Here is a 13,899-nt window from a genome sequence, read left to right as displayed (position 1 = left end):
TCCCTGCTGACGACCAGGCGCCCCAGCGAGCCCAGCACGCTCAGACACCAGCTGACAAGCTGCTGAATTGGCCGCTCTGAAGGAAGAAAATCTCAGAGGAGAGATCCTTGGCTCCAGGAGAGAAAACAAGTACATGCACATAATGCACCAGCAGTGCCATCCCAGCACCTGCTCGCCAAACCACCACAACGGCAGCTTGGACCGAACTGCCGATGTCTCTGGTGCCAGAGGGAGGCTAAGACAGGGGCAGGTCAGAGCGCAGTCTGCAACAACAGCCGAAGAAAACCGCAGCAGCACAACAGCCAGCTCTGCAGCGCAGTACCTGAATGCCTGCATGACTGCACAGGTAGAAGTCGAACTCAAAGGGGTGGGTGATATTTGTATCCACTGTTGTTCCTGCTGGGATGTTCCCGCTCTTCCCAATCTACAGAGAATAGAAAGAGAGACCCAAGCACTGCACAGTTTGGTTATCTCCAGCTGCCCAGAGCACCGGCTGTGACACACCAGCCCTGCACCAGGGCCACCGTGCAGGGTGCCCATCTCAGGGTCTCAGTTTAAGAGCACCCTGCAGAGTTGCTCCCCAAGTGCCCATTAAGGGGGGACAGGAGCAGCTCATCGCGCTCTGCTCCCTGCCCAACCAAGCTTGCCAGCATTTTCTGCCAGCATCAACACCAGGCATGACACAGAGACATAGCAAAGGGCATCAGAAGAAAAGCAGGCAGGGTGAGAGCTGGGCACTGACCCACCCTACTGCAGAAACGAGGACTGAGTGAGCAAAACTCCAGGGATCTCTGCAGAGTGTACGCTAGAGTCTCTGCCTCGAGGTACTGGGGCTTTTGCACCCTGATCAAAAACTATCCTCAGTTCCTAAGATTAAATCGTCCTGCTCAGGTAGAGCCAGAGTCTGGTTAGACTAGATCTAACCGCTGAATTTAGATCAAATCTAGGAAAAGCTACAGCAGTCAATGTTACTGCACAGCACACATGAACAAGCTGTGAGCAAGGGGTTATTCATCCTGTCACGTCAGCGGCTACAGCTATCACCAAAACAACAGATGTTTTCAAGCTGACAGAGGCTATTTCAAGAGAGTCACCAGGATCATCAGCACCCAGTAACTCATAATAACAGCAAACAGCTGTCTGGGTTTCTAGAAGCAGCCTAATCCACATGGACGCGGGAGGCAACCGAGCAGCACGTTTCATTCAAGAAAGAGCTCTCTGCCTGCCAGTGGTGAGCTTTCCCCTCGGCAAAGTCAAAGCTGGCTCTTCCTAAAGGCCGGGGATGAATCAACCTCCTCTGGCCCTGGCACCCCACAGCACTTACCCTCTCGTTCTTGTCTGCACAGAAGAGACGGGTGTGATGCCTTTTCTGGACGACAATGTAGGTGATGCCAGGCTGGTAATCCTTTTCCAGTTTGATGCAGGCGTCTCGGATTGCTAGGAGCTCATAGTGAAGGATCTGGAGAGACAAGTACAGGCAGAGTGAGGGGACATGCCAGCACCCAGACAACTCCATGCCCCTTAGGGAACCCCATGGAGCCCTGCTGGCTGATGGCCATCTGCAGGGTCCTCACCTGTGGGAGCTGCCCCTCGGGAACGCCATCGCGGTAGAAGATGATCCTGGTGGGTTTGAAGCGGGTGGATTTGTAGAACTGGATGAGGAGCTCCCTCACCATGTAGGACAAGTCCTCGATGATTTCCTGGCGAGGACGCTGCACACGCACCGTGGCACAGTACCGGCTGGGGTGGGCGTCCATGCTGCCCACAACCTAGAGAGACAGGCCAGGCCCACGTGTTACAACAGGAAGGATGGAGGGGACATGGGACATTCCCAGTCTCCACCTGCTTCCAACACCCACAGTCGGCAGAGCCCGAGCTCACAGATCAAGAGATGGGACAGCAAACACTGTACAGGCAACTAGTGCCCATAAAGGACATCCCTGGTCATGGCCACGCTCTGGTTTCATACTCTGCCTTGCCCTTTGTGGTGTTTATGGGAATTTCCAGTGCGACAACTTAGCTGGTGCCAGTGAGCGATGTGGCTGTGGGGGCTGTTGCTGCTCTGCCCCAGCTTCACCCCTCCTGCCCAAAAGCACAGGGGAGAGGGGGTAGCAGGGCTGCCCTTTCCACCTGCCTAAGCCCTTCTCCCTCCATCCCTCACTCCAGAGGCTTCCATGAAGGACTGTGTGACCCCAAACTCTGCTCTGTTGTTTCGCCAGGGCAACGACACCCCCAGGGTACAAAACCCTACCTGCAGTTGCAGTGCTGCTGCTGTAACAGCTACTGCTGAGCTCTGTATCACAGCAACACCAGGGAGCTCTGCTATCGGCTGGTCCTTACCCCTCCAACTGCGGCACAGCTGCCCTGCCCACCCCGAGCTGCCCAGAGACCCTCTGCCCAAAAGGTGACTGAACCAGGTCAACATTTGCACAGAGTATCTGCCGGCATCGCGTCCCTGCCCTCGCTCAGCCACAGGCAGCAGAGCTGCCCCAGACAGCCACAGTCTGCCCTGCCGGCGCTGCCACCTCCCGAGGACACGGCAGGGTTGAGTCACGACGCAGCAGCCATTGAGCAGGGAGTTCCCACCGCAGCCGGACACTCTGGAGGGGAGACCTCAAAGACGTCAGGGCAGAGGCTGAGAGCAGCCAGGCTCGGCCGTGACGCAGGGCTGGGGGCGCAGCGTGAGTCACGGGTGTCAAAGCAGGTGCTGGCCCGTGCTGGGAGACTAATGCTTCGCTGCATTGCACGGTCCACGTCCCCTTGAGCAGAGGGAAAGTGCTGCAGACCCCACGTCCTCAACGGTGTCTAGCCTGCTACTCCTGCCCTCAGCAATGGTTTCACTTTTGCTTCACAAACGGAGTGCTAGGGTCTGGGTGGCACCAGCAGAGCCAATGTGCTCAACAGAAATGTTTCCTTTGCCCTCAGCCACGGACCCCTTTCTATTGTCTGATTAACAACACACCAAGGACAAGATCAAGGCCATCTGAAGACTCTACCCTTCTCCTCCCCTGCAGTTTCAAAAAAGCTTTCATAAAAATTAAGAAAAAAACCTTACAGTGGTCCTGCACAGAAAAACCACAGAAGATGTTTTCAGAGGGGAAGCGCTGCCGCCAGGAAACAGACTGTTCTGTCCCACCCACACCTACAGCAAACAGCCAAAAGCATTTCCCAACCCCTTCTAATTAAGAAAAAAACACTCCTGCAAAGACGCATTTGCATGCCAAGGAAAACCTGAGCTATGAGTCCTGGAAAGTTAAGAACTTAATAGGAAAATGCTGACGTGCTTAATTAAAACAGATGCTATGAGAACCTGACACTTTCCTTCACTTCCATGAGCACAAGGACACATCTTAGAGCCCCACAAAGGGCCCGAGCTGCCACCCAGCCTCACCAGCATGCAATCGGCACTTCATTTGGTGTATGCTCATTGTTCATTTGGGGTGAAGGGATATTCTCCTCCCTAAAAGGCTCTGAAGCAGCCCTGTCACCCCAGTTCTCCCCATCTCTCCCACCTGGGGAAGGTCCCTCCCAGGGATGCACTGCAGGACTGGGATGCCCAGGGATGACTCCCGTGACCGCACCGAGCTCCCTGCACACCCTGTCCAACAGCGCTTGTGGGGGCTGGCACATCACGAGCCCCATCTGCTGGCAGCTGCCAGCTCTCCCAGCGGCTCCCCAAAACCGCAGCTCCTCTGCGGGGAGGCAGGAGGGGATCAGGGACCCACCACCCTGTGAGTGGGACTGAAAAACCTAACAGAGCATGGGGCCACGCTCAGATGTGGCCCCATATAGGTGCAGTAACGGCACAGCCCCTTTACAAACACACAAGTGTCGCTCCAGCTCATCCCTGCAGGGCTCTCAGGCACCGAGCCTGGCCCCGGACAGGGAACTTACAGCCGTTATGGAGGGTTTCTTCCCATCTCCTGCCGGCGGGTGAGTGACATCGGCCCCGAGGAAGATCACCGGCTGCTGAAAGACGGCAGAGCTGGTGGGAGAGAAGAGAAAGCGACAGTCAGCCTTTCAGAGCGATCTCAGGGTGATGCACAGCCCAATGGAGGTGAGCAGATCACACAGAGGACATCTCCCAACCGCTGGGCTCTGGCCTGGGCACATCAACAGCTCATTACAAGGCCAGACAGGCTGCAAATCTATGCTTCAAAGAGCTACTTTACAAAGCCGCCCACAGGCCCCCTCTTCCCCAGGTAAAGCCAGGCAGGCAGCAAAGCCAGGAATTGGGAAACAAGGCCCAAAGCTGCGAGAAGCAGCAGCTGTACGAACCGCTGGTGAGGCACAAGGATGTTGTTGATCCCGCCAAGCTTGACGTTGATCTTGAGGCAGAGGTTGGAAAGGGTCTGTGGGGAGGTTTTCACTACGTTCTTGACCTGGACACACTGCGTGGCCATTCCCAGGAGGGTGTCCCCAACACGCTTCACCTCAGCTGCAGGCAGAGGAAGCAGATGAACACACAGGCAATCAGCAACACACCGCTTCCAGCAGCATCCTCGGAAACGGGGAGAGAAAACACCGCAGGAGGAGCAGAGCCAGCCCTGCGGAGCCAGGGCAAAGCCCCTCTCCTCTCCCTGCTCGCCCCTGCCCCAGACGCACCGTACACTGGTGTTTTCCCTGGCAAGATGACAATGATGAGCTGAAGCCCCGAATATGTGTTCTTGAGGTGTCGAAACATGGGCTCCACACTGTCTGCACCCTGGGCGTATTTACAGAAACAGGGCTGGCCTTGGATCGGCATCCCTGCATCTTTGGAGATCTTGCGCAGCTGGTCCGTAAAGTTCCTGTGCCCGGGAGGAGAAGCATTCAGCCCTGAGCCCTTCCACACGGCTGCTCTGCCTCACGCCCCGGCCACCGAGTGAGAAGGGACCCATGGCTGGAGTGCTGCAGCACAGGACAGAGACACCACATCATCACGTCTGTGGTTTTACAGCATCCAACAAGCACACAGCATGGGAAATGCAAGACCAACATGTTAGAGCTGAACCGTCCCCTCTTGGTACTCTCTTACCCAGGTACTGACTCCTCCTGAAGAGTGATGGAGCTGTGAGCTGTTCTCCATCAGAAAGCTGGAGAAGTGGGGAGCAGACCTGCTGTTGGGGACAGTCGATTTCCAGATGATTTGCAAAGATGATGCAAGCCTTCACTCACCAAACTAGACAAAGTGCTCAGCCACACTCTGGGTTTTTGGATTGCCAAGCATAAATTTGATGCAGGGAGAGCCAGAGGGAGCACGGGGCTCCCAGCTCTGCCCTAGAGGGGTCACACAGGAGTGTGGTGTCACTCCCATCTCCACCCAGTTACTGCAGATGTAGAGACTTTGAGCTGCTCCAAACCATCCCAAACGTTAACCGGGCCAAACACCGAGAAGAGGCACACAAAATGCTTGCCTCGATGCATCCACTCTCAGTCTGGAGAAACCTGAGTCCCCAGCAGAATCCAAAACTATGGTGACCACTCCCCTACATCAAAAAAACTGTCCCCGCTCTGTGTCACTTTGCTACCGAAGCAGAGAATCTCTAAACTACCAAAGCCTTTCAGAAAGTCTAAGACTTCTCTGTAATAAAAACCTGTGGCAAGTTAGGATGCTTCCTACATGAATTACATTAATTCAGATAGGGCATTGGGGAAACTTTTCATTAAATATGCCTCACAACCCCAACTCTCTGAGGAGATTCAGCTGCAAAGAGTTCAACACAGCCTCAGGGATGGCGGTATCGGATCACGATACTGCAGCTACCTGATGCAAAGGAGAGCCTGACTGTCAGCTCACACGTGTTGGAGTGCCGATGTGCTCACTCCAACCTGGCAGGCTTTACAATGGCTCAGAGACTGTCTGCAGCCAGGATAAACAGTCAGGCACTCTGGATAAACTAACAGAAACAAAACCAAACACCCAGCCCAAACCTGGATCAAATTTGTACAATGAGCAATTCAGATCCAGTGTCGACGATGAAAGACATGCAGCCCCAGGCTGGGAGCAACAGGGTGGCCACACCACGAGCCACAGCTCCCCCACATCATCCCACCCATTCGGGCTGCCCCTTTCCTTACTTCAGCACCTCCTCTCGACACTGCTTCTGCGGGGCAAAGCAAGCAATCGCCCAGACTTTGATCTCAATGCCGTTGTAGAACTGCTTCCCTCGCATGTCCCACACGCCTTGGTTGGGAGTTGCAATGGCCCGGTTCTGCAAGGCAAACAGACGGTCAGAGCGCTGCCGCGTCCTGCCCGGCCCCGCGCCAGCAGCCCCTGGGGAGCACCCGCACGTGCCGTGCTTGTGCTCCCCATCACAAAGCTGTATGCCCTCGCCAGAGCCAACTCCCTGCACTGCCAGGGTCTGCCATGGCGCATGGCAATGGGCAACTCACAATCTCAGCTCCTCAAAGGTGACAGAAAATTCACCCGAGCTGCCTTACCCTGAGCATCTCTCTTTTTTGTCACCAAATGACTCTTGGCTACGCCTTCAGTACAGTTATATTGCAAAAATATCAAAAAACCCAAACCCAAGGTGCTCTGATAAAAAATTCCAGCTCTAACCTACAAACCTGAAGGTAGCACAAGTTTTGTTCAGAAACAGCATTTTCTGGTGTGAAAGCATCTCTCTGCACAAGGCAGCCTAACACCCGGGCAGCGTAGCCCTGCTTACCCTGCCTCCGTACTGCAGAATGGGCGCTGGCAGGACCCTCCCCGTCACCTCCGTCATGTCATCTTTCACCTTGATCCCAAACTCCTGAATGTACGGATCCAGGTTGTAGCTGGCATTCTTCATCTGCAGAGGGAAGGAAGGGCCATGGGAGGGAGCGAGACCAACTGCTGCATCCCATGCAGCTTCAGCTGGCCAGAATATATGGGCACCTAAAGTCATGTTCTCTACAGAGCTGAAGTCCTCTCCACAAGGGGAAGGAAAGTGGTTTAACACAAAGAGCCAAACTCTGCCCTTCAAACTGACCCATAGGGACCTGATTTTTGAACACACTGACCAATACAACCGAGAGCACAGCCCGCTCCCGAGATTTAAGGCTTCAGTGGGAAGGTTCAGTCTGGCAAGAGACTGTTATCAAGAGTACCAGAAGGCATATCAAATGTCCCCAGCTTTGAAAGCCCAGAGACATCAGTTTGGGTAACAACAGCACCATTAACCAGCTCCCGCCAGGCCGCTGTCAAGAGATCGGTTCCCCTGGCTCGCCCCAGGCTGACCTGCAGCCCCACAACGCACAGTCCCCACGTACACCCAGAGCCGGAGTAATTTCTCTAACTCCATCAGCACGAAGACTTGAATTTGATGTACATGAGTTTCCACAGTCCCTTTTAGCTGGGGTCCTCTACACAAGTGTCCATGACATGCACGCAGGCATCTCTGGCCAGGGATTCAGTGAGAAGAGGGCAATAAAACCAAGCCATTAACACCACCAGCATCTTCTGAGCAGGTTGCAGCTCTCCAGTGCAGGACCACAACAAGGTTCATCACAGATACGACACTGTAACAGCCATCAGAGTTGCAGCCCCAATGTGGTCCCTCCCATCTCCCCCAGGGACTCATGCCACGTACCAGGCGACTGATTTCCTCCTGCCTGTCTGGGGCAGACCTGGCTGTTGCTTTTATCATGGTTGACGTTTGATTGTCTGTGAGCTTCTTGATGCACCGCTGGCCTGCCACGATGTTACACACCTGCATGGCAGGGGAGAGAGAACAGCCACTCATCAGGGACAGATGAGACATGGGGGAGCCCTGCTGAGCTGCCCCACGGGTATGGCACTCCGGCCCTGCAGCCAGCCCCCAGCTGGAGGTGCCGAGCCTTCAGCTGCAGGAAAATGGCATTTTTACAGCATGGTCTCCTCCCTCACTTACTACAATTGGCTCTTGCCAGGTCAACATCAAGGCAATTACTGCCCACAACACATCAGCTGCAGAACATTGTCATGCATCTGGCAGCAAAAGCCTTTGCTTTGCACAGTGCCCAAAAGCAAGAGCACCCAACAGTGCAGAGCCAACACTCACCTCCAAGGGCAGGTACGTGTGCTTCTGCTCCTGGCCAACCTGGAGACAGGGTAGGTGGGGGTATTTCAGCTGCAGGTTGTATTTCTGCTTAAAGTACTGAGCCACTGTGCACTCCACTGTCTGACCACTCTCCAGCTGCAGGGGAAACCTGGCAGAGGCAGGACATGAAGGATGCACCTACTCAAAACAGGCACTTCCAAACCTCAAACACTACTTACTCTGACTGGGAAGAGAGGGAACCAGCAGGCTCCCACTCCAAGCTACCATAAAAGAAAATAAAAAGCACAACAGTGGTATTTTCAGAAACTGAGTCAGGAATACTCTGATCCCAGTGTGGGACTCAGGTCCCTAAATAAAGCTCGCTCTCATTAATCCAGGGAGGATGCCTTCCCTGGGAGCCGAGCTGAGCTCCAGGCAAAAGTTAACCAGCCTCTCCCAGTATGGGGCAGCAGCTCCAGGGTGGGCAGAGCGCAGGGGGCAGTAGGGGTGCACCTCCCTTCAAAACCACAGGAAAAAAATAATCAAACTTCCTGGTGGCAGGGCTGAGGGGTGCCACGCCATCCATAGCTGGAGCATGTGATACCCAGCCTCACCCAGCACCAGCTGTTCCCAGCTCCTTAACAAGCTCCATGAAAATCAAGAATTGACCCGATAGTCTTTATGGAGCCAAAATTAGACAGGAGAGCCAGCCCGCACACCCTGGCGAGGTGTCGTGTTCCTCCTGCGCTCGGCAGGCCCCAGGGCTGGGATCCAAGGATGCTGGAGCATGGGGTGAGTGGGGTGTACACAGCAACAGGCACATAAACCCCAACGAGATACACCTGGAGATGGGGTTGTGCGACGAGGAAGCATGGCTGTGGCAAGGGAGATGCGCCCCCTTCAGTGGGGGCTCTGAAACCTGACAGCACTGGCCTGCGCAGGCACTGATGTTTGGTATCAGGCAAGAACTGAGAGGAAAGGTTTTCTGCCAGCACTTGGGTTTGTACAGCACGAGCCAGAATTTCTTGGTTTTTTTTTTTTTTTTTTTTTTTTTAAACTGTTGGCAAAATTTCCAGCAACATTGCCAAGAACCTGGGGGGCAAACAACCTGAAAAACATCACCCCCCCCTCCCCTCCAGCTCCACTGCTGCCTGCACAGGGAGGTCTGGAGGGCCCGCCTGCTCTCCCTCCAAGCCTCTGCCTCAAACCCCATTTTGCTTACAAGCTTTCCTGGGGTCAATTCCCAGGGCAAACCCCAGTGATAAGCCCTGGAAACACCTGTGGGCTGTGGCACCCAATAGCTCGGTGCTGAGGACACCACCTCCACGGTGCTGCTGTCCCTGTCCGCGGGGGGCTGCAGGGAAGCCCCCCGACACAGAGGGGTGCCCAGGCCCAGCCTGCTCCCAGACACATGCAATTAATTTCAAGGCAGGGAATCGCTTCATTCCCTGACAAAGCTTCTGCTTCAGCAGTGTCTATTTTAAGAAAGAAGAAAACCAAACTTGGAGGTAAAAACTAGGACAATTTCTGGCATGTTAGCTCCCGCCCGCTGCAGTGCGCCGCCTGCCAGACAAAGCATCCTCTGCACTCCCACCCGCCCCTGCATCCCGCTTGCCTTCACCACGCATGGCATGGAGCTGAGTGAGCTGCTGCGCCCACAGCAGCTGCAGAGGGCCAAACACATCTCCTTTTGCCATCACAGGCTGGAGTTTCCCTTCCAGCTCTCCCTAACGACACCATCAGCTGCTAAAAAGGAGAACAGCTCAGATTTTTCCAACAAGGGCATCTTCCCACCCGCCTTACGTCTGGTGGCTGGCTGGCCGCCTGGTAACGTTACACACGCGGTATTTCCTCTTCATCTGCCCGCAGTGGGTAACCTCGACTTTCAGACCTGATGCAAGACAGGGAGACACAGCAGAGTCACTGGTAAAGGTGGGAGCGATTCCCCTTTGCCCAATTTCCCTGGGACACCACCAACACCTTCCTCAAATAATTACCCATTTGCAGAGCAGACGTGCTTTCAGATGCCCTGAGAAGTGGACAAGGGAAGACATGGTGCCCCAGGAGATATTTTAAATGTGCAACCTCTGTACCCCCCACCTTGCTGCAGGGGCTGAGTGGGAGACAAGCCATGGCTGGTGTCTGGGGCAGTGCCCGGCTGGAGACAGGTCCCCAGCACTCCCCGGGGGCTCTACCTTTGATCTCCTTGGTGAAACGCACTCTCTGCGAGTCTGTCAGGGGCTTCGGCTGTTCGTCGATGTTCCGGATGTCCAGCACCTCGCACATGAACTCGATTACAGGCTGGGCTTTGTAGAAGGCGGTGGCCGACACTGTGGGATAGATACCACGATGTGTCTCTGCTCTCTCCCAGCAGATGGAGCTGGCCCTAGAGCCAGCCGGATCCAGCCTCCCCATACACGCCCAGCCCCACCGCTGCAGTTCCCCAGTGTGAAAAATACGTCACCATCAATATTGAGCATCATCTTCCACATGGCAGGCCTGACTGACTGGTGGAAACCGAACCAGACCTCTCTGCCGCCTCCTAGGGGGTGGTAGTAACCTTCAGGGGGGGAAAAGAAGGAGCGGCCGACAGGAGTGTACCTGAAAAAAATAAGAAAATTAATACTGTGATCATTCTGTAAACCAGGGCAAACTGCATCAGTCAGCACACACCAGTCCCACCAGCTGCAACCATGAAATGCCCCCAGCCCCTCCGAGCCATCACTCACTCCGCTGGCTGCATCATCATGTTTATTTCTATTGCAGAAGCATCCACAGCGATGGCACCGAGCAGTGCAGCAGGCACAGCTGCCTCCCTACAAAGACCTCCAAGACCAGACCCAGCCACAACAGCCTGCCAAAGGCAGCGGGTCCCCTCCCCAGCACGCTCAGTGCTTGCAGCGTGGCCCCTGTCGAGCTGCCCCTTGGCGCAGGTACCTCATGGAAGCCAGGTGCCTCATGGCAACATCCAGTGCCTGGACGGACTCCAGAGGGACAGGGATCTGCCCGCTGACCAGGGCCTCATGCAGCATGCGCCAGCTCACGATAGCCATCCATTTGATGGAGACCTTAAATATCCTGTCCTTGCCTTCCCCTGGGATCGTCACCTCAAAGTCAACCTGGATGCAGAAGGGAGGGAAGCAATCATGGCATCCCCGCAGGTGCAAGGGGAGGAGGTAATTTTCAGCTGGTCTTTCCCAGGCACAAAGCACATTATGTTTGCCTGGCACGGGGCTTGCCATCCCCTCTTACCCGCTCGTTTCCAATGGGTAAGGCCGTGACAGTGTAGATGTTCTTCTTCCCATCATAGACTGGCTTTCGGTCACCGAAGATCTGAGGTTTGAAGTGCTGTACCATGTACTCCACGACTTCCCTACACAGGCAAGCGGGACAAGAAAGAGGGGCAGGGGGAGAGAAGGGTGAGGTTTGTTTTGCCAATTTCTTTACAGCCTGACACCTACTATGACCTGTCTGGTCCCGAGCCTCCCTGCCCGGGGCACTTCTGAGCCACAGGGCACCAGACAGCAGAGCCGTGTCTCCCTGGGGCAGAAAGGTCTCCAAACAAGCAGCCATGTGCCTTGCCCTGCAGCTCAGTACATTGGCTTCAGCAGAAGGAGTTTACATGGCATGCAGGAACGTGCACCCGCCGGAGCTGGCTGCAAAGCCACATGTGTGCTGGGAGGGCAAGAAGTGAGGGAATGGCAACTCGCTGCCCACAGCTGCCAGGAGCATCTGCTCACCAGCCTTTGAGGCACAGAGCTACCCAGGAGGCTGCCAGGGCAGGAGGGGACGGGCAGTGAGTAGGATGCCAAAAAGAAAAACACAGAAAAGTACGCGATGGCCCGAGGTCTGGGGCTTGCTATTTTTAAACACAGGATTGTTGCCAAAATAGCACAGCTGCTTTGAAGCAGCAGGGGACTGTGCTGAGGTTCAGGACCTCCAAGGCTGTCAGGGGCAGGAACCAGCACTGCTGTACAAACACGGCTGGTGGGGTCCAGTCACCCACGGGTGCTGGGCAGCACCGTGACCCCTGCCACAATGTCACCCTGATGGCTTCCACCAGTGAAGATGGAGAACAGGCACTTATAGAGCCTCCACAAGGAAACTGGAAGCAGGGAATGAGTGCCAAAACCTTTAATACTTGCCTTACCTGTTGACTCTGCGTGGACATTTGTCGGGCTTGATATCTACTTCATAATGATACACATCAATCTTGGGAATGTCCACTTCAAAGTAGTTGGCCAAGAGCTTGATGGGCTTCCCAACAGTTCCTATCCCGGGACGACGCGGCGCTTGAAATACCTGCTGCAAGGGTGGCAGGTATGCGCCTGCAGCTGCGGGGAGAAAAAAGGTCAGGAGGGTTGGGAGAAACCCTGTGCCCAGACAGACAACGCAGAGTCACAGCGCCCTCCATCACTGCATCCTGAACCAGGAGTCTCCCACTCACACTCCTGGCAGGAGGTGGTGGTGGCAGAATTCGGACCAGCACAGCTGGGAGCAGCTTCCCTGGGCACCATCCAGCAAGCACCAGCGCTAGCTGAGCCATGAAAGGGCAGCACCAAGCCCTCTGCTCTGCTGTGCCACCACCAGCTGTGCAGATGTCAAACCACCACCAGCAGATAAATAATCACTGCTTTGCCTTAGGGAAGGTAACTCATCCGGGACCATGTGTGGCAGTGGTACAGAACTTCAGAGGACAAGGGACTCCCAACACCTGTCTCAACCATGGGTGCACCCATGTCCTAGCATATGCCGTGATACCCATAACTCAATTCCCTGACCAGATGTGGGGACAGAAGGCCACGTTTGGTTCTCCTGACACTGAAGGACAGGTTGTACCTTATTTCCACGTTAAAATAGCTTTGAAAGTGCCTGCTACACTGCCGCAAAGCTGCACTTCAACTTCTGTTTCGCACAAGAAATGTCACAATATATAAACAACCAGAACAGCAGCAAGAAAGTCCCCAGCCCGTGGTTGAAAAATTAAGTAGAGCCTCGTAACTGCACCGAGAGCTCACCACAGGCCTGCAGCAGCAGCAACAACCTTCACCTGAAGCGTGTGAGAGACATTGGCACACTGAATTAGTGAAGATACACTTGGGACGGCTGGCCTTGGTCTAAGGCTGTGGTGTGTTTTTATTGCCCATCCCTTCCCCAGCTCCTGCAGAAGGAATCCCTCTGGCAGCATCTCTCTGGGCATCCCATCCCACAGGATGGCATTTGCTGACCAACAAGCACAGCAAGGGCCAAGTATCACCTGCCCCACTGCACGGCAGCAATGGCGACATCAAAGCTGACCCACGCTGGGCTCCGGCACGCAAAACACTTTGTTGTAAGGGCAGCTCCAAAAATAGCCCAGGTCTGACAGCTCCCCAGTGCCGAGCAGGAGGCGGCATGGGACTTGCTGGGTCACAGGGTGAGGAGAAATGCGATGCTGCTGCAAACCCCAAAGGAGAAACTACCCATGTAACACTGCCAAAGGGCTTTGCCACAAACAGAGCGGTCTCACCCAGTTCCACACTTTATGTCTGCCAGTTGTGGCTGGTGGATACACTCTACCCCCTCCTCCACACATTTTCCTCTAAACACATCACTCCAGCTCCTGGAACAGCCAGGGTTGGTTTCAGCAGAGAAGGGGTTTGCAGGCACCCTCAGCGTCAGGGCTGGGGTGGTCCTGCCATGGGAAGCTCAGCCAGGACACCCCAGCAGCACAGCCAGCCTTTGTCCCACAGCCAGCCCAGCCCCTGTCCCACTGATTTACAAGCCAGCGCCAGCACAATGGGGAGGCTCTGCCCGGCGGGAGGGGGTGAGGGACCACATCTGCTCTGGAGAGAGAAATATGGCCCTGCCAAGATGCCTGGGACTTCTACAAGAGGCAAAGCGAGGGAATGAGGAGCCACCATCAGCCCCACTG

At 55.1% G+C, this 13,899-nt stretch overlaps 1 protein-coding gene across 2 annotated transcripts in view; it reads right to left on the bottom strand.

The window, feature by feature from the left end:
- The window catches only part of LOC309680637 (protein argonaute-1), a 61,287-nt gene that overhangs the window by 40,118 nt on the left and 7,270 nt on the right, over window positions 1–13,899 (bottom strand). Inside the window, exons 2-17 of one of the 2 annotated variants that reach the window (XM_082494303.1) lie at window positions 12,136–12,319; window positions 11,238–11,358; window positions 10,923–11,104; window positions 10,450–10,586; window positions 10,181–10,315; window positions 9,789–9,876; window positions 8,007–8,154; window positions 7,557–7,676; window positions 6,654–6,776; window positions 6,061–6,194; window positions 4,606–4,790; window positions 4,279–4,438; window positions 3,895–3,985; window positions 1,575–1,769; window positions 1,325–1,459; window positions 323–424 (exon numbers count right to left, since the gene is read on the bottom strand). In XM_082494303.1, the coding sequence (XP_082350429.1) occupies window positions 323–424; window positions 1,325–1,459; window positions 1,575–1,769; window positions 3,895–3,985; window positions 4,279–4,438; window positions 4,606–4,790; window positions 6,061–6,194; window positions 6,654–6,776; window positions 7,557–7,676; window positions 8,007–8,154; window positions 9,789–9,876; window positions 10,181–10,315; window positions 10,450–10,586; window positions 10,923–11,104; window positions 11,238–11,358; window positions 12,136–12,319 (2,240 nt within the window). Of the gene's footprint in view, window positions 1–322; window positions 425–1,324; window positions 1,460–1,574; window positions 1,770–3,894; window positions 3,986–4,278; window positions 4,439–4,605; window positions 4,791–6,060; window positions 6,195–6,653; window positions 6,777–7,556; window positions 7,677–8,006; window positions 8,155–9,788; window positions 9,877–10,180; window positions 10,316–10,449; window positions 10,587–10,922; window positions 11,105–11,237; window positions 11,359–12,135; window positions 12,320–13,899 lie in introns of those variants that run through there. The other variant, XM_082494302.1, reaches the window with a different exon arrangement.

The sequence above is a fragment of the Vanellus vanellus genome (genome assembly GCF_965231255.1).
Source record: "Vanellus vanellus genome assembly, chromosome: 22".
Classification (NCBI taxonomy): domain Eukaryota; kingdom Metazoa; phylum Chordata; class Aves; order Charadriiformes; family Charadriidae; genus Vanellus; species Vanellus vanellus.
This window is presented reverse-complemented; position numbering and strand designations above follow the sequence as displayed.